This window comes from Coregonus lavaretus (assembly GCF_964263955.1).
Source record: "Coregonus lavaretus genome assembly, chromosome: 20".
NCBI classification, from domain to species: domain Eukaryota; kingdom Metazoa; phylum Chordata; class Actinopteri; order Salmoniformes; family Salmonidae; genus Coregonus; species Coregonus lavaretus.
In genome coordinates, this window is record NC_140007.1 from 24,196,938 (window position 1) to 24,216,394 (window position 19,457).

At 42.1% G+C, this 19,457-nt stretch overlaps 1 protein-coding gene and 1 long non-coding RNA gene across 2 annotated transcripts in view; one reads left to right on the forward strand and one right to left on the reverse strand.

Annotated features, from left to right (window-relative positions):
• tmem201 (transmembrane protein 201) overlaps nt 1-8,343 on the reverse strand; it is a 34,606-nt gene extending 26,263 nt beyond the window's left edge. The window contains exons 1-2 of the mRNA XM_084184960.1: nt 8,148-8,343; nt 6,226-6,346 (exon numbers count right to left, since the gene is read on the reverse strand). Of these exons, the coding sequence (XP_084041086.1) occupies nt 6,226-6,346; nt 8,148-8,257 (231 nt within the window). The 5' untranslated portion in view covers nt 8,258-8,343. The remainder of the gene's footprint in view (nt 1-6,225; nt 6,347-8,147) is intronic.
• A 5,023-nt stretch (nt 8,344-13,366) lies between these two features.
• On the forward strand, nt 13,367-16,294 carry LOC311147552. Its single transcript, XR_014614805.1, has 2 exons — nt 13,367-13,446; nt 13,888-16,294. It is a non-coding gene; the product is annotated as an uncharacterized lncRNA (long non-coding RNA).
• Nucleotides 16,295-19,457: the final 3,163 nt, after the last annotated feature.

Genomic DNA, 19,457 nt, shown 5'->3' on the forward strand with positions numbered 1-19,457 from the left:
ACAGGGCACAGCCGTAAAAGAGATCCAGGTCTCAGCCTCTTATTCCCTGTTAAAATAAAGATGTATTATCTTGTTTCAAAGTAGCCTAGCTTACCTAAAATACAACCATAGAAATGTTGAGGGAATTATTTTATAAACACTTAGTGCCATTGAAACCAGCATTTCTCATGTTCTATTGGTTTTCAAATCAACGTTATTTTATTGTCCAGCAGCCAAAGGCATAATCCTAGTAATATAAGTAACCTATGCTAGTTGTTGCATCTTTCGATCTCCCCTCTTAATTTGTAACAGATATTGTCATGCGGTGCGCTTTTGAGAACGTGTTTTCCCGCTAATTGCATTTTGGAACATCCGCTCATAGCCTACAGCCATGTGCGCATTGTTGAGTTTATAATATGAACAAATAAAACTAGATCAACATTTTAAGATAAACTTCTGATCTGTTGCATCAGCCTCATTGCTTTTTAAAATTATTTTAATGTGCAGTGGTTGTATAAATTTGGGATCCGTCATCCCAGAACTGTCCCAGAGTCTGTTTTGAATCATATACCTTCTAGGCAGAGTTGCAAAGAAAAAGCCATATCCCAGACAGGCCAATAAAAAGAAAAGATTAAGATTTTTTTCCAATCTTCCTCTGTCCAGTGTCTGTGTTCTTTTGCCATTCTTAATCTTTTATTTTCATTGGCCAGTTGAGACTGGTGTTTTGCGGGTACTATTTAATGCAGCTGCCAGTTGAGGACCTGTGAGGTGTCTGTTTCTCAAACTTGACACTAATGTATTTGTCCTCTTGCTCAGTTGTGCACCGGGGCCTCCCACTCCTCTTTCTATTCTGGTTAGAGCCAGTTTGCACTGTTCTGTGAAGGGAGTAGTACACAGCGTTGTACGAGATCTTCAGTTTCTTGGCAATTTCTTGCATGGAATAGCCTTCATTTCTCAGAACAAGAATAGACTGTCGAGTTTCAGAAGAAAGTTCTTTGTTTCTGGCCATTTTGAGCCAGTAATCGAACCCACAATTTCTAATGCTCCAGATACTCAACTAGTCTCAAGAAGGCCATTGCTTCTTTAAATCAGCACAACAATTTTCAGCTGTGGTAACATAATTGTAAAAGGGTGTTCCAATTATCAATTCGCCTTTTAAAATGATAAACTTGGATTAGCAAACACAACATACCATTGGAACACAGGACTGATGGTTGCTGATAATGGGCCTCTGTACGCCTATGTAGATATTCCGTTTTTAAATATCAGCCGTTTCCAGCTACAATAGCCATCTAAAACATTAACAATGTCTACACTGTATTTCTGATCAATTTGATGTTATTTTAATGGACAAAAACAAGGACATTTCTAAGTGACCCCAAACTTTTGAACTGTAGTGTATACAGTTGATGTCGGAAGTTTACATACACCTAAGCCAAATACATTTAAAGTCAGTTTTTCACAATTCCTGACATTTAATCCTAGTAAAAATTCCCTCTCTTAGGTCATTTAGGATCACTTTATTTTTGGAATGTGAAATGTCAGAATATTAGTAGAGAGAATGATTTATTTCAGCTTTTATTTCTTTCATCACATTCCCAGTGCGTCAGAAGTTTACATACACTCAATTAGTATTTGGTAGCATTGCCTTTAAAATGTTTAACTTGGGTCAAACGTTTCGGGTAGCCTTTCACAAGCTTCCCACAATAAGTTGGGTGAATGTTGGCCCATTCCTCCTGACAGAGCTGGTGTAACTGAGTCAGGTTTGTAGGCCTTTGGAAGACCCATTTGCGACCAAGCTTTAACTTCCTGACTGATGTCTTGAGATGTTGCTTCAATATATCCAAATCATTTTCCTTCCTAATGATGCCATCTATTTTGTGAAGTGCACCAGTCCCTCCTGCAGCAAAGCACCCCCACAGCATGATGCTGCCACCCCCATGCTTCACGGTTGGGATGGTGTTGTTCGGCTTGCAAGCACCCCCTTTTTCCTCCAAACATAACGATGGTCATTATGGCCAAACAGTTATTTTGTTTCATCAGACCAGAGGATATTTCTCCAAAAAGTATGATCTTTGTCCCCATGTGCAGTTGCAAACCGTAGTCTAGTTTTTGATGGTGGTTTTGGAGCAGTGGCTTCTTCCTTGTTGAGCGGCCTTTCAGGTTATGTCGATATAGGACTCATTTTACTGTGGATATAGATACTTTTGTACCTGTTTCCTCCAGCATCTTCACAAGGTCCTTTGCTGTTGTTCTGGGATTGATTTGCACTTTCCGCACCAAAGTACGTTCATCTCTAGGAGACAGAACGCGTCTCCTTCCTGAGCGGTATGACGGCTGCGTGGTCCCATGGTGTTTATACTTACGTAGTATTGTTTGTACAGATGAACGTGGTACCTTCAGGCATTTGGAAATTGCTCCCAAGGATGAACCAGACTTGTGGAGGTCTACAATTTTTTGCTGAGGTTTTGGCTGATTTCTTTTGATTTTCCCAGGATGTCAAGCAAAGAGGCACTGAGTTTGAAGGTAGGCCTTGAAATACATCCACAGGTACACCTCCAATTGACTCAAAGGATGTCAATTAGGCTATCAGAAGATTCTAAAGCAATGACATCATCTTCTGGAATTTCCAAGCTGGTTAAAGGCACAGTCAACTTAGTGCATGTAAACTTCTGACCCACTGGAATTGTGATACAGTGAATTATAAGTGAAATAATCTGTCTGTAAACAATTGTTGGAAAAATTACTTGTGTCATGCACAAAGTAGATGTCCTAACCGACTTGCGAAAACTATAGTTTGTTCACAAGAAACTTGTGGAGTGGTTGAAAAACGAGTTTTAATGACTCCAACCTAAGTGTATGTAAACTTCCGACTTCAACTGTATATACAGTGGGGAGAACAAGTATTTGATACACTGCCGATTTTGCAGGTTTTCTTACTTACAAAGCATGTAGAGGTCTGTAATTTTTATCATAGGTACACTTCAACTGTGAGAGACGGAATCTAAAATAAAAATCCAGAAAATCACATTGTATGATTTTTAAGTAATTAATTTGTATTTTGTTGCATGACATAAGTATTTGATCACCTACCAACCAGTAAGAATTCCGGCTCTCACAGACCTGTTAGTTTTTCTTTAAGAAGCCCTCCTGTTCTCCACTCATTACCTGTATTAACTGCACCTGTTTGAACTTGTTACCTGTATAAAAGACACCTGTCCACACACTCAATCAAACAGACTCCAACCTCTCCACAATGGCCAAGACCAGAGAGCTGTGTAAGGACATCAGGGATAAAACTGTAGACCTGCACAAGGCTGGGATGGGCTACAGGACAATAGGCAAGCAGCTTGGTGAGAAGGCAACAACTGTTGGCGCAATTATTAGAAAATGGGAGAAGTTCAAGATGACGGTCAATCACCCTCGGTCTGGGGCTCCATGCAAGATCTCACCTCGTGGGGCATCAATGATCATGAGGAAGGTGAGGGTTCAGCCCAGAACTACACGGCAGGACCTGGTCAATGACCTGAAGAGAGCTGGGACCACAGTCTCAAAGAAAACCTTTAGTAACACACTATGCCGTCATGGATTAAAATCCTGCAGCGCACGCAAGGTCCCCCTGCTCAAGCCAGCGCATGTCCAGGCCCGTCTGAAGTTTGCCAATGACCACCTGGATGATCCAGAGGAGGAATGGGAGAAGGACATGTGGTCTGATGAGACAAAAATAGAGCTTTTTGGTCTAAACTCCACTCGCCGTGTTTGGGGGAAGAAGAAGAATGAGTACAACCCCAAGAACACCATCCCAACCGTGAAGCATGGAGGTGGAAACATCATTATTTGGGGATGCTTTTCTGCAAAGGGGACAGGACAACTGCACCGTATTGAGGGGAGGATGGATGGGGCCATGTATCGCGAGATCTTGGCCAACAACCTCCTTCCCTCAGTAAGCATTGAAGATGGGTCGTGGCTGGGTCTTCCAGCATGACAACAACCCGAAACACACAGCCAGGGCAACTAAGGAGTGGCTCCGTAAGAAGCATCTCAAGGTCCTGGAGTGGCCTAGCCAGTCTCCAGACCTGAACCCAATAGAAAATCTTTGGAGGGAGCTGAAAGTCCATATTGCCCAGCGACAGCCCCGAAACCTGAAGGATCTGGAGAAGGTCTGTATGGAGGAGTGGGCCAAAATCCCTGCTGCAGTGTGTGCAAACCTGGTCAAGACCTACAGGAAACGTATGATCTCTGTAATTGCAGACAAAGGTTTCTGTACCAAATATTAAGTTCTGCTTTTCTGATGTATCAAATACTTATGTCATGCAATAAAATGCAAATTAATTACTTAAAAATCATACACTGTGATTTTCTGGATTTTTGTTTTAGATTCCGTCTCTCACAGTTGAAGTGTACCTATGATAAAAATTACAGACCTCTACATGCTTTGTAAGTAGGAAAACCTGCAAAATCGGCAGTGTATCAAATACTTGTTCTCCCCACTGTAGTAGCAGTCAAAAGTTTGGACACCTACTCAATCAAGGGTTTTTCTTTATTTTTTTAAAAAAAATTCTACGTTGTAGAATAATAGCGAAAACATCAAACTTATGAAATAACACATAGAATCATGTAGTAACCAAAAAAGTGTTAAACAAATCAAAATATATTTCATATTTGAGGTTCTTCAAAGTAGCCACCCTTTGCCTTGATGACAGCTTTGCACACTCTTGGCATTCTCTCAACCAGCTTCACCTGGAATGCTTTTCCAGCAGTCTTGAAGGAGTTCCTACATATGCTGAGCACTTGTTGCCTGCTTTTCCTTCACTCTGCAGTCCAACTCATCCCAAACAATCTCAATTGGGTTGAGGTCGGGTGATTGTCGAGGCCAGGTCATCTGATGCAGCACTCCATCACTCTCCTTCTTGGTCAAATAGCCCGTACACAGCCTGGAGGTGTGTTGGGTCATTGTCCTATTGAAAAACAAATGATAGTCCCACTAAGCGCAAACCAGATGGGATGGCGTATCGCTGCAGAATGCAGTGGTAGCCATGCTGGTTAAGTGAATTCTAAATAAAATCACAGACAGTGTCTCCAGCAAAGCACCCCCACACCATAACACCTCCTCCTCCATGCTTTATGGTGGGAACTACACATGCAGAGATCATCCGTTCACCCAGACCACATCTCACAATTTGGACTCCAGACCAAAGGACAAATTTCCAACGGTCTAATGTCCATTGCTCGTGTTTCTTGGCCCAAGCAGGTCTCTTCTTGTTATTGGTGTCCTTTAGTAGTGGTTTCTTTGCAGCAATTCGACCATGAAGACCTGATTCACACAGTCCCCTCTGAACAGTTGATGTTGAGATGTGTCTGTGACTTTAACTCTCTGAAGCATTTATTTGGGCTGCAATTTCTGAGGCTGGTAACTTTAATGAACTTATCCTCTGCAGCAGAGGTAACTCTGGGTCTTCCATTCCTGTGGTGGTCCTCATGAGAGTCAGTTTCATCATAGCGCTTGATGGTTTTTGCGACTGCACTTGAAGAAACTTTCAAAGTTCTTGAAATGTTCCGTATTGACTGACCTTCATGTCTTAAAGTAATGATGGACTGTTGTGTCATTTCTCTTTGTTTATTTGAGCTGTTCTTGCAATAATATGGACTTGGTCTTTTACCAAATAGGGCTATATTCTGTATACCCCCCCTACCTTGTCACAACACAACTGATTGGCTTAAACGCATTAAGAAATAAATAAATTCCACAAATTAAACTTTTAAGAAGGCACATCTGTTAATTGAAATGCATTCCAGGTGACTACCTCATGAAGCTGGTTGAGAGAATGCCAAGAGTGTGCAAAGCTGTCATCAAGGCAAAGGGTGGCTACTTTGAAGAATCTCAAATATAAAATATATTTTGATTTGTTTAACACTTTTTTGGTTACTACATGATTCTGTGTGTTATTTCATAGTTTTGATGTCTTCACTATTATTCTACAATGTAAAAAAACAGTACAAATAAAGAAAAACCCTTGAATGAGTAGGTGTGTCCAAACGTTTGACTGGTAGTCTATATACATATAATCTGTCCTACTTGTCCAAAGGACAAGTGCCTAAAAAAGTTAGTCAAGCCCGGCTATTGTTTTGACAAAGCAAGATCCATCATGTTGACATGGTCCACCATCTATGACAGGCAATAATCAGCTGCATTGACAATCAGTAGTATGGATCTCATTGTGTGTGCAGTAAGATGCATTGCAGTACCTCCTGGAAGCCATTGTACTGCTCACAGTTGGGGCAATCCCAGCAGTTTCTGTTTCCATATGGGACCACTGAGTCCTGGTTGCAGAACCAGCAATTCACGTTGACATGTGTGGGTTTCTTTCTGTATAGGGAAGAGAAGTGTTTTACTTTAGATACACAGTCTAAAGGTGACAATGCTGATCCAGGTATATAGCTAGATGCAGAGTTGGAGCCTCAAGACTCTGGGCTCGACTTTGACTTGAAATTATCTGGTTAGGTTTTGTAACGTTTTGTCAATCATTTTGTCGCACAGCCTCCATGGATTACTCTCCACGCAGCCAGAGACAGTAGCCGCAGCATCGCCCTTGCAAAAAAAAGTGCAACAGATTGGCTAGTGAAACGCACACTCGGCCCTCTGATTGGAGAGAGGTCGGGTAAGCTAGTGAACAGATTGCTGATTTGCTGTACAGCTATAGGATTGGGTGCAGCGCAAACATCAAATTGTAGGGTGAGAGGATTGCCATGATAAATAGGACACTCCCAAAACAATTGGTGATCAATAATATTAACTGTTTATTTTGCAAACTCAACAGCAATGGGGCATCAAGCAACAATTAATAGCATAGGCCTACTGGTAATTTAGTAGGCTATCCCAAAATTGTTGAAATGTATACATTTACTTATGAAGCTTTCATTTTGAATTTCTTAAAATGAATTACTACTGTGGCGAAGACGCACCATAGCCGCATCTTTCCACTTGTGATCTCCAAACTCCCGCTAGTGGAGGAGAGTGTTTTGTTCTCTTGTTTGCTGATGCTTTCACACATTTAAATGTATGTGGTAAATCTATATTTCATCTAATGCTACAATAATTGCTTGTGTTTCATCATTCCATCCCCATACCTTTTATTGCAACACTTAGACATTTGTTTCATACCGTAAATTTTCATTTAGGCCTACCATTTCTAACTCTCTGAGTGGGCGCAATGTTTATTGTGCACATTAACGTTCACAAGACTCCTGGAGGTAGAAGTTCTGTTTATTTTATTCAATGTATGGCTTCCTTTGTTCATATTTCCCAGGTTATGTCTGAGTTGTGTGTGTCTGTGTCCTAGGTCTTTGTCATTCTGGTTGTGCATAATAGGAGCGCGCGTGCCTCAGTGCACATAGAAATAGGCTACGTGACCTGCGCACCACTCTTTGGAGTCAGTAGGTTAAATAACATCAATTATTGTTCCATGTATGAATGGTGATGAAATATCATGGCATGCTTGGTTCAATAGAAAACCGGATATCCAATTTAAACGTTAAAACTATTGAACCAAGTATTCCATGAAACATACTTTTTTTATTCAGATTTCAATCTTAAACAAAACCAAGGTTGTGGATTGTTCTCCATCCTCCAGATTCAGAATATACAATTTTCATGGCGTGCTTGGTTCAATAGCTAGTATTGGGAGAGCAGATTTTGTCTAAAATTGAGACCGCACAGACAACCGGTGGAGTACGTTAAGTTTAAATGTAATTTTATTCAACCTTCTGGATTGTAAGGAACATTTACTCGATTTTGCAGTCATTCGTTTCAAGCTGTAGATACCAATTCATTGTATCATAGCCTAATTAATCAGACTAGGTTAAGGCTAGCGAACTGCCGGATGTGTTGAAAAGAAACGTGACACATTCGAGGCAGACATACTATCACGTAGTGAGAGGCGCGCACGGGGGCCCACTCGCAAGGGACAATGTTAGCTAGTAGCTTTCTAGCTACTTCATTACCAGCTGAAAGGCGATTTACAGGAACATTCTTTGGTCATAGTATCTTATATTAATCGTTTTAGATGGCTGCAACTAATGTTAGTAGTGTATGATGACGTGCTAGTTGGCTCATTAGCTGCTTGAAATATGATAAGCAAACATGGCAGACTAGCTAGTTTACTACATACCTTGTTGCAATTTTGTAAATCAGAGCTCCCCCAGCCATAAAGACCGTTGCTCCGGCTCCTCCGTACATGAATTGAGGATATTCCAAGAGCAGCTGGTTGAACGCCTCCATTTCTTCCCAGTGTTTGGCAGCAAGTTAGCTAAAACAGAAGTGTATAGCAGCTAGTGTTTATTTTTCTAGACATGTATCGAGCATGCACGCCGCAAACTCCTAATTGACCTCTTTCAGAAAGGAAAGAGGTTAGCCCGCCTCTTCATCTTCTTTTTCCTTGGGATTGGGTTGGCGGATCGCATCCAACGTTTAAAGTGCAGACAACGCCACCTACTGTACTGGAGTGTAAGGCCAGTCGCAGCCTACATACATTAAATTCTCTTAATTAGTCCTGTTCCTCTAAGAAAGTGAAATAGAGCCCTAGACACCACTTTCTTCCCCCCAATACACCACCCAAACCCCCTCCAGCCTCTCTAACCCTTTCACACAATCTCTCCCTATCTACGTCATTCATTTCACAAAATATCAACACTTGCTCCACCTTCCTCCACTAAACACTCATCACACAGATCTGTTTCATGTCTCCATATCATCCACAATGTGGCATTCAAACCTGTGTGCCCAAACCGTAGTCTACTCCACACAACTTCCTCTCTCCTACATCCCATCCTCCCTACCTCTTCCTTTACTGACCGACGCACGCGATAAAATTGCCTCCCCTTACTACTAGCAACCCACTCCCTTTGCCAATGATCGATCCCTTTTTCCCGGATCAAGGACTTGACTTCCCAGTTTACCTGAATATCTACCCCTTCTCTCCTCCCAGCACTCTTAGCCACCACATTGGCCTTCTCATTACCCTCCACACCCACATGGGCGGGAACCCAGCAAGCTTACCACCACTCCCATCCTCTCCAATCCCATTAACAGCACCATCATCTCCACAAACAAGTCTCCCCTATCCGACCGGCCCATCTTCACACTACTCAACACTGCAGCAGAATCAGAGCAGATAATCACCTCCTCAACCCATCTCAAACCTATAATCATGGCCATCAACTTGGCCACATAGCTGATTATGTGTCAGTGTAACTGCTTACATACTCCAACATTGAAATCTGGGATATACACCCCTGCCCCCACCCTACCACTGACTGGATCCATTGAACCACCTGTATATATCCTTAAAAAAACTATTATCTATATATCTCTCCACACACCGTCTCACATCCTCTTCCCATTCTCTCCTGCCCTCAATCATGTCCACATCTACACTTGGTTTTGGATACAGCCACGGAGAAACGTTCCCCAATGGAATGCAATGCAATGCAATGCAATTCTTCTTCTTCTATGATATAATGGCGGTCTCCAAACAAACATATGTGCATGCCGCCACCTACTGTACTGGAGTGTGTGGTCAATCAGTTTACAGACAAAGAAAACAAAGGTAAAAAAAAAATGAAAAAAGAGCCTTACTAACTTCTACACACCCTCCCCTATCCCCCAAATCCCTCCCAACCCCCCAACCCCCATTTACATTTACATTTTAGTCATTTAGCAGACGCTCTTATCCAGAGCGACTTACAACCTCAATAACCTTACACATCAATCTTTCCCTCTCTTCCACATACTAACAACAATACAAAGAAAACAAAGGTAAAAAAAAAATGAAAAAAGAGGCTTACTAACTTCTACACACCCTCCCCTATCCCCCAAATCCCTCCCAACCCCCCAACCCCCATTTACATTTACATTTTAGTCATTTAGCAGACGCTCTTATCCAGAGCGACATCCAACCTCAATAACCTTACACATCAATCTTTCCCTCTCTTCCACATACTAACAACAATACAACCACACATGCTCCACCATTTCATCAACCTTACACTCCGGACACAAACCATTCACATGCATGCAACCAGATGTAATGACGAGTTCAATGTACAATGTCATAGGCCAGGGGTTCCCCATTTTGATATCTGAAGATTCTCGCGACCTCAACCATGTGAATTTTTTTAATGTAATTCAACAGCCAATGTTTATTTTCTTAATTGGGGCTATGGCAGTCAATTGCAAAACATTCTAACAGTATTTCTGATCATATACCTTTAATGTGGGTCTATGACAGTCAATTGCAAATGAGTCTGACATCTTTTATCTTACCTCACCACCACTAATGAGATGGGTGTGCTTGATGCATGTCACGTCAGATCTTCTCAAAGTTAGGGGGCATGGTCGACAGTGCACACCTCATCTCTCCTGTCACATCCAATGCAGAGAAGAGCACTGAATCAGCGTACCATGAGTTTGAATACTCATTTAGTCATTTTAGTCATTTAGCAGATGCTCTTATCCAGAGCGACTTACAGTTAGTGAGTGCATACATTTTCATACTGGCCCCCCGTGGGAAACGAACCTACAACCCTGGCGTTGCAAGCGCCAGGCTCTACCAACCAACTGAGCTACAGGGGACTACTCAGAGGGACACAGCACAGTATTCCCTCTGAGTCAGGAACCAAATCTCCTCCATAGTGACCCGTGAATACGTTGTCTGCAGCATTCGGTCACATCACAGCTTGATCAGCTGTACGATTTCACTTACCGCATGTCAACTGAGCCAGGATCACAGTCAAACGGATTTTGCTGATTCAGTCACTCATCTGTAGATTTTTTTGTATTTCCCCTTGATGCTTGCGTTCAATATGTATGTTACATAGGCAAGGAGACACATTTTCTTTTCAGTACGCAGAAAGTCAACAAAGTCTGTTTTTTACATCAATTGCCAATGACAACAGTTCCGCTCTCAAATCGATAAATCTTTTTAACACTCCCCTTCGATAACCACCAAGCCTCGGTGTGAAATAGAACATTGTCATGCTCTGATCCCATATCTCCACATAGTTTAGCGAACAAGCGTGCACAATATAGTTTACAATCGAAGTTACCTGCTGCATATCTCCGAGTTCTGCGCTCCGCTCTTTTGCTGCGAGTTGCTCTCGATTTATCCATTATAGCTCAGTGGGTGTACCACACAATGCTTCCATATGGCAGAGGGAGACACATTCATAACCAAAGTGCAGAGGCCTGCCCGCAGCGCTGTCCCGTGATAGATGGAGCCCCATCTGTGCAAAAGCCCACCATTCGATCCCATGGAATCTGTTTTTCGTCAATATAGCCACACAGCACACTGTGCCGTTTCATGCTTGGGAATCGTGAAACAGAACAATATGTCCTTGTGAATAGCATCCCCCAACATGTAGCGATCAAAAGTCAATGCATCTCGGCCCTCACAGCTAACGTCCATTTAGAGAGCATATGGTGTGGAGTTTTTGAGTCGTTCGGTCAGAGTTTCCTCTTGATTGCTAGCTATAGCATCAATTCCTAGTTTCACAGTGTTATCTGACAAAGGCATTGATGTGAGTTTCTGTGCCTCTGCCTCCCCACACATTGTTTTCACCATATCAATTGCGGCCGGAAATATCAAATTCTCTGCAATAGTGTGTGGTTTCATAGCATAGTGGGCTGAGCCATTCACCGTGGGAATGATTCAAGTGCAACGGTCAAGTGCAGCCTTTTCCCGATCACGATCTAAGGGCGCTCCCTGGCTAAATTTTTACTTTTAGATTTGAATAATTTAAATTTCGATTTTGAGAGACAAAGACGATAATATAAAGTATATATACAGTACCAGTCAAAAACTTGGACACACCTACTCATTCCAGGGTTTTTCTTTATTTAGACTATTTTCTACATTGTAGAATAATACTGAAGACATCAAAACTATGAAATAACACATATGGAATCATGTAATAGCCAAAAAAGTGTTTAACCAATCAAAATATATTTTATATTTGAGATTCTTCAAAGTAGCCACCCTTTGCCTTGGTGACAGCTTTGCACATTCTTGGCATTCTCTCAACCAGCTTCATGAGGTCGTCACCTGGAATGCATTTCAATTAGCAGGTGTGCCTTGTTAAAAGTTAATTTGTGGAATTTCTTTCCTTCTTAATGCGTGTGAGCCAATCAGTTGTGTTGTGACAAGGTAGGGGTGGTATACAGAAGATAGCCCTATTTGGTAAAATACCATATTATGGCAAGAAGGGCTCAAAAATGCAAAGAGAAACTACAGTCCATCATTACTTTAAGACATGTCAAGAACTTTGAAAGTTTCTTCAGGTGCGGTCGCAAAAAACATCAAGCGCTATTATGAAACTGTCTCTCATGAGGACCGCCACAAGAATGGAAGACCCAGAGTCACCTCTGCTGCAGAGGATAAGTTCATTAGAGTTACCAGCCTCAGAAATTGCATCATTTGTTTTTCAACAGGACAATGACCCAACACACCTCCAGGCTGTGTAAGGGCTATTTTACCAAGAAGGAGGGTGATGGAGTGCTTTATCAGATGACCTGGCATCCACAATCACCCGACCTCAACCCAATTGAGATGGTTTGGGATGAGTCGGACGGCAGAGTGAGGAAAAGCAGCCAACAAGTGCTCAGCATATGTGGGAACTCCTTCAAGAGACTGTTGGGAAAGCATTCCAGGTGAAGCTGGTTGAGAGAATGCCAAGTGTGTGCAAAGCTGTCATCAAGGCAAAGGGTGGCTACTTTGAAGAATGTAAAATATAAAATATATTTTGATTTGTTTAACACTTTTTTGGTTACTACATGATTCCATATGTGTTATATCCTAGTTTTGATGTCTTCACTATTATTCTACAATGTGGAAAATAGTTTTTAAAAAATAAAGAAAACCCTTGAATAAGTAGGTGTGTCTCTCGCCTCTGCTGGGACCTGGCCTGCCACTGTGGGGGAGCCTCCAACAGCACCTGACTGGTTACATGCCATCCTCCTGGACACCTTCAGCACTCTGTCCCCTGGCTGCTCCTTGCCTGCCACTGATGGGGTTGCCCAGCGGGCTCTAGACTTACATTCCGGCAGGGAATTATTTTCTTTGTAAATATGCCGCTCATATTTCGGGGTGGCTGCTACGAATTCCCTGCCGGTGACACTCATCAGCACCTCACAACCCTTCCAAGTTGCACACTCCACTCCACTCCACTCCCCATCCCCCAGGAGTGGTACCTGAGAGACTAGGGGTACCTTAAACCGGCCTCTCAAACTCTGATTGGTTGCTAGGGCAGTTGCTAGAGCAGTTTGTAGGGGGCGGGACACCCTTCTGACTCTCCAGGTCACAAATGTTTTAGTCTCCTCCTTGCAGTGGTAGAGAGAGCAGCAAGCTCACCTCTATCCTGCATAGAAACTTCTGGACTCATAACTCTGAACTTGGGATTTTGTGCGTGCGCAAAGTGAGTTGTGTGACATTTCAAATCAAATCAAATCACATTTTATTGGTCACATACACATATTTAGCAGATGTTATTGCGTGTGTAGCGAAATGATTGTAAAAAAAAAACAGAATGCTGGTGAGTTACCTCCGCTCTGAAATCCAAAAGTTATTTCCGGGCTAATAATGTAAGAAATAACACACACAAAATAAAAAATACTGCAAAGTTGCTTAGGAGCAGAGCTGCCATGTCTGTCGGCACCATGTCTGTCTTAAACAACTAAAACACTTGTATAATGTTCTTCATAGTTATTTGCTAATATTGCCTATTCTGTACAGTATATACCTGAGTTGTTATATGTACAAGTAGTATGTTCATTTATACAGTCCTTTATTACCATTATCATTGATCTTGTGCTAATGTGTGTACAGTGTTTTCATTACCTATTTTCTCCTGTTTCAGAACCACTACCATTCCTATTCCCATTTCTATTCAATGTCTGTGTTGTATGTCAATAAAGTATCCCTGTGTGTAACTCTGTGAGGTTGCCTCATTCCCCTTTGACCGGGGGAGGTACTAGCGGGTCACAGATCAGCCCAATCAGAGAGTCGTACTCTTTCATGGTCCTTTTGTCGCCGGATTTGTGACTTTCCTGACACCACTACGCTATGGCGGTCTACAGAATGCGCACAGGGTGCTTTCCACACTGCCCACCTGCGGTCCAGTGGAGAATGGCTCTGGGGTATGCAGTGGATTACCACTGCTTGGATTATGCCCCCTCTCTGGAGCCTATGGGAACCCCACACCTGCCGACGGCGCAGCATGGACTATATGGCTCCACTCCTCCACTACATGGACTACAGGCATCAGACATTGTGTGGTTGATGCAGGGGTTATTCCCGTCGTTCCTGCATCAGCAATACCCTGAGTGGCTGGACTATTTTATCCTGGGAATACAAAAGGCATTGGAGGAGCCAGTGGCAACCCGCAGAGAGGTTCTGCAGCCACCCAGGCGTTACATTGCAGAGCAGCATGCTCTTCCACCTCGCACAGTTTCACAGGTGGCCCTGCAGGTCTACTGCTAGCCTGCAGTCCAGTGTTCACCTGTGTGGGAGCCATCTCAGCCAGCACCAGTACTAGCTCCTCTGCAACGGCCCCTGTTGGCAGCACCCAGGCCAGTCCAACGACCCCTGGGACTACAGCCAGTCCGGTCGCCGTCGGTGATCCAGCCAACACCCCAGCCACTGAGAGAGATGGTACTCCAGCCGCCAACTCCACCAGAAGCCCAGCCTGTCCGGGGGCCACGAGTGCCCTCACCAGATCATCACCAGCCAAAGCTACCCAGTGAACCTTCTTCAGCAACCACTGTCACAAGCTGCTGACAGCACAGCTTCACCTGATCCAGCCACAGCTCAATGTACAATGTAATTACAAGGTGTTACACAGGATTTAGCTAGTTAAAATGAAATGTATCTTGAGGAGCACTTACTTGTAATTAATGTGTACTTATATACAACTTTATTGCAACATCTAAAAATACCTTACATTTCTTACAAAATAATAACGATTTTTATTGTTAATAAATTGATTAATTACATTAAATAAAGATATAGGCCTACTCAATAACATAAAGCCTACAGTATGGTGAGTAGCCTAGATCAGTGGATCCCAAACTGTGGGTTGGGACCCACTTGTGAGTTGCGGCAGGGGTCCACGTGGGTCTTGGGATGATTTTTTTGAATGGAAAAATGCTTTCAGTGTGAACTTAATATATTTTTTTAAATAATAGCCTATAATCTTTGAGAATTTACAATCAACTAAATAAAAGCTAGACAATCAAGCCCCCATTGCTTTTGTTATAATGTTTGAGCATAAGAACACAGCATTAGCCATGGCAAAATGTATAGAATTGCAGAAAATTAGCTTTAAAGCTACAACATTTTATATTGGCTGCCAAGATTATATTTTTTACTTATTCTTTGGTCTATGTATGTTTTTTCACCGCTCAACTCTTATGGTGGGTCGCAACTCAAGACACGTCAATTGGTGGGTCACGAAGCAAAAAAGTTTGGGAACCTCTGGCCTAGATCACTGTTTCCCAACTCCAGTCCTGGAGTATCTCCAACAGTACACATGTTTGTTGTAGCCCTGGACCTGATTCAACATGTCAACTAATCATCAAGCCCTCTATGAGTTAAACAGGTGTGTTTGTCCGGGGCTTCAATAAAAATGTGTACTGTTGGGGTACTCTAGGACAGGAGTTGGGAAACACTGGCCTAGATAGCTAACTTAGAAAAACAGGATTGTATTTTTCTTTCCTTGAATCCATGTATCCAAAAAAGCTAAACAAATTGAATGGAAAACTTACTTCTTCTGTGTTTATGTTTTTGACCTACAACACTTTGTTTCTTTCATGACAATCTTTCATTTCTGGATTTTGCACACTGACCTTCTCAACCCCGTTCTTTGCGCACTGTCACATGATGTCAGTGTCAACACATGTGGGCAAGTTCAAGATCATCCTTATTTTGAGCGTGTTAGCAGATGGGCAGATCTTGACATGATTCCTTAACTCCTGGGATAAATAAATAATTGCACCAATGCATCCCTTCCAAAAGTTAGAATGTTCCTCAACAGTGAAACCCTTGCAAGGTTACATGATGGCATAAGAGTTTGTCTTATGATCATTTTAAGTGCATTTATAAACCATTATTCAACCAAGCTTAATAGGCTTACAATTCGGTAAGCACAAATTACTCTATCACAATTTTAACCAAAACTGTTTATTAATGTGTCTAAAAATGTCATTGACCCATTGTCAAATGCACCGTTAAATGAGTTAACAATATAAAGTATTTTTTTATGTGAACTGTTTGTGAACCCATTTTTGCTATTGAGCCTGGGCATCCGACTCCAGAGCCCTTTATTGCAGAGTTATGCCAATGAGGTGGTCGGTTTTCAATTGGCTAAAACTTATCACCTTGTTTGTGCAGACTAAAATATGGTGTTGTCCGTGCTATCTGGGATCCTTGGGACGACCCTATCCCATTGAAGTTGACATTTAAAATAGTTAAGGGTTAAGGTTAGGGTTAGGGTAAGGGTAAGGGTAGGGGACAGTGGCGGCTCCTGAAAAAATTCTCAGGAGGGGCAATTTTTCTGATGATTTAGGTGACCTACACACGTGCACGAGTCCGTGCACGCGATTCCAGATATCTTTACCTCTGAATAAACTGCCTTTATTATACCATATCCACCCTGTCCAAAGTCTCTACTTGGTCTCAGTTCTCCAGTAAACTTGTGATTATCAACAGTACACAACGGTAACAAACAATTGGGGGAACTCACGGGGCAGATAGTAACCACTTAAAAGGAAGCGATTCCCAAACCTTCCATAACAAAGCCATCACCTACAGAGAGATGAACTTGGAGAAGAGTCCCCTAAGTAAGCTTGTCCTGGGCCTCTGTTCACAAACACAAACAGACCCCACACAGCCCCAGGACAACAACAACAACAACAACAACAACACAATTAGACCCAACCAAATCATGAGAAAACAAAAAGAGAATTACTTGACACATTGGAAAGAACAAACAAAAAAACAGAGCAAACTAGAATGCTATTTGGCCCTAAACAGAGAGTACACAGTGGCAGAATACCTGACCACTGTGACTGACCCAAACTTAATGAAAGCTTTGACTATGTACAGACTCAGTGACCATAGCCTTGCTATTGAGAAAGGCCGCCGTAGGCAGACCTGGCTCTCAAGAGAAGACAGGCTATGTGCACACTGCCCACAAAATGAGGTGGAAACTGAGCTGCACTTCCTAACCTCCTGCCAAATATATGACCATATTAGAGACACATATTTCCCTCAGATTACAGCGATCCACAAAGAATTCGAAAACAAACCCAATTTTGATAAACTCCCTTATCTACTGGGTGAAAAACCACAGTGTGCCATCACAGCTGCAAGATTTGTGACCTGTTGCCACAAGAAAAGGGCAACCAGTGAAGAACAAACACCATTGTAAATACAACCCATATTTATGTTTATTTATTTTCCCATTTGTACTTTAACTATTTGCACATTGTAACAACACTGTATATATACATAATATGACATTTGAAATGTCTTTATTCTTTTGAAACTTCTGAGTGTAATGTTTACTGTTAATATTTATTGTTTATTTCACTTTTGTTTACTATCTACTTCCCTTGCTTTGGCAATGTTAACACACGTTTCCCATGCCAATAAAGCCCTTAAATTGAATTGAATTGATAGTAAGGTCGCAATGACACAGAAAGCAGTTCAATGTCGGGGTACAGAGTCGCTCTCTTACCAGGATCGCGGTCCGCTCTGACCAGGGTGAAGGTGGCCGGCTCCACTTCTCTGTCCGGGACTCATCCAGCCAAGTCTCCCAGCTGTATTGGGATTCAGCTGCCAGCAGCGTTTTCATTATTTAGTCCGTTCGTAGCGGGTATGTACACGATCAACAAGATCAGTCCAAAACCAACCACTGGAAATCCATGGTTGGCAGAATGTTTGTAAACTAAGTCTACAAATTAAAAACATAAAATAACGCCGCACTGCAGGTCGCAACAGAGACGCTTCTAGCCGCCATTGTCTTAGTTACGTTCAACGTTACGTCACGCATGACGAAAGCGCGTAAGTGCAAGCCCACAGACACCCATAGAGAATGTATTGAAAGCTTTGAAATGTGAAAAAAATAGATTTTACATGACAGGCTATGAGAGACTTCTGGGCGATTTTCAACTTGACTGAAATCGCCCCAAAAACGGGCGGGGCCATTTGAAGCACGACTTTAGCCTGATTTGACATTTAGTGGCTGGCAGATCAGACGTGAACACTGATAACTGCTGTTGCCGTGATATAATTGATTAGAAAAAAAATCCCTTCCTTTTCCCGTTTGGCAGTGCGTCGCCCATATCGCCCTATTGAACAAGCCGTCCCTGGTAGGGGATAAGGTTAGGGTTAGGGTTTAGGGTAGGGATGTCCCAAGGATCCAGGATAACAATGACCAATATGGAGCGTTGGGATGCTATCGGAAACTTTAACATTTCTAACAAGCATGGTAACAAGCATTCGTTGTTACACTTCTGTAATTACAGACTGCAATTACCACCAGTTACATGTTGTTATTACAGTGTAACTATTAATTATTACAATTCATTACAATATTTGTTACAGTGTCATTACATATCTAATGATACTGTAATAAGGCCCCATTCAAATGTAGTGTTACCTTATATATATATATATATATATATATATATATATATATATATATATATATATATACAGTGGGGAAAAAATGTATTTAGTCAGCCATCAATTCTGCAAGTTCTCCCACTTAAAAAGATGAGAGAGGCCTGTAATTTTCATCATAGGTACACGTCAACTATGACAGACAAAATGAGGAAAAAAAATCCTGAAAATCACATTGTAGGATTTTTTATGAATTTATTTGCAAATTATGGTGGAAAATAAGTATTTGGTCAATAACGAAAGTTTCTCAATACTTTGTTATATACCCTTTGTTGGCAATGACACAGGTCAAACGTTTTCTGTAAGTCTTCACAAGGTTTTCACACACTGTTGCTGGTATTATGGCCCATTCCTCCATGCAGATCTCCTCTAGAGCAGTGATGTTTTGGGGCTGTCGCTGGGCAACACGGACTTTCAACTCCCTCCAATGATTTTCTATGGGGTTGAGATCTGGAGACTGGCTAGGCCACTCCAGGACCTTAAAATGCTTCTTACGAAGCCACTCCTTCGTTGCCCGAGCGGTGTGTTTGGGATCATTGTCATGCTGAAAGACCCAGCCACATTTCATCTTCAATGCCTTTGCTGATGGAAGGAGGTTTTCACTCAAAATCTCACGATACATGGCCCCATTCATTCTTTCCTTTACACGGATCAGTCGTCCTGGTCCCTTTGCAGAAAAACAGTCCCAAAGCATGATGTTTCCACCCCCATGCTTCACAGTAGGTATGTTGTTCTTTGGATGCA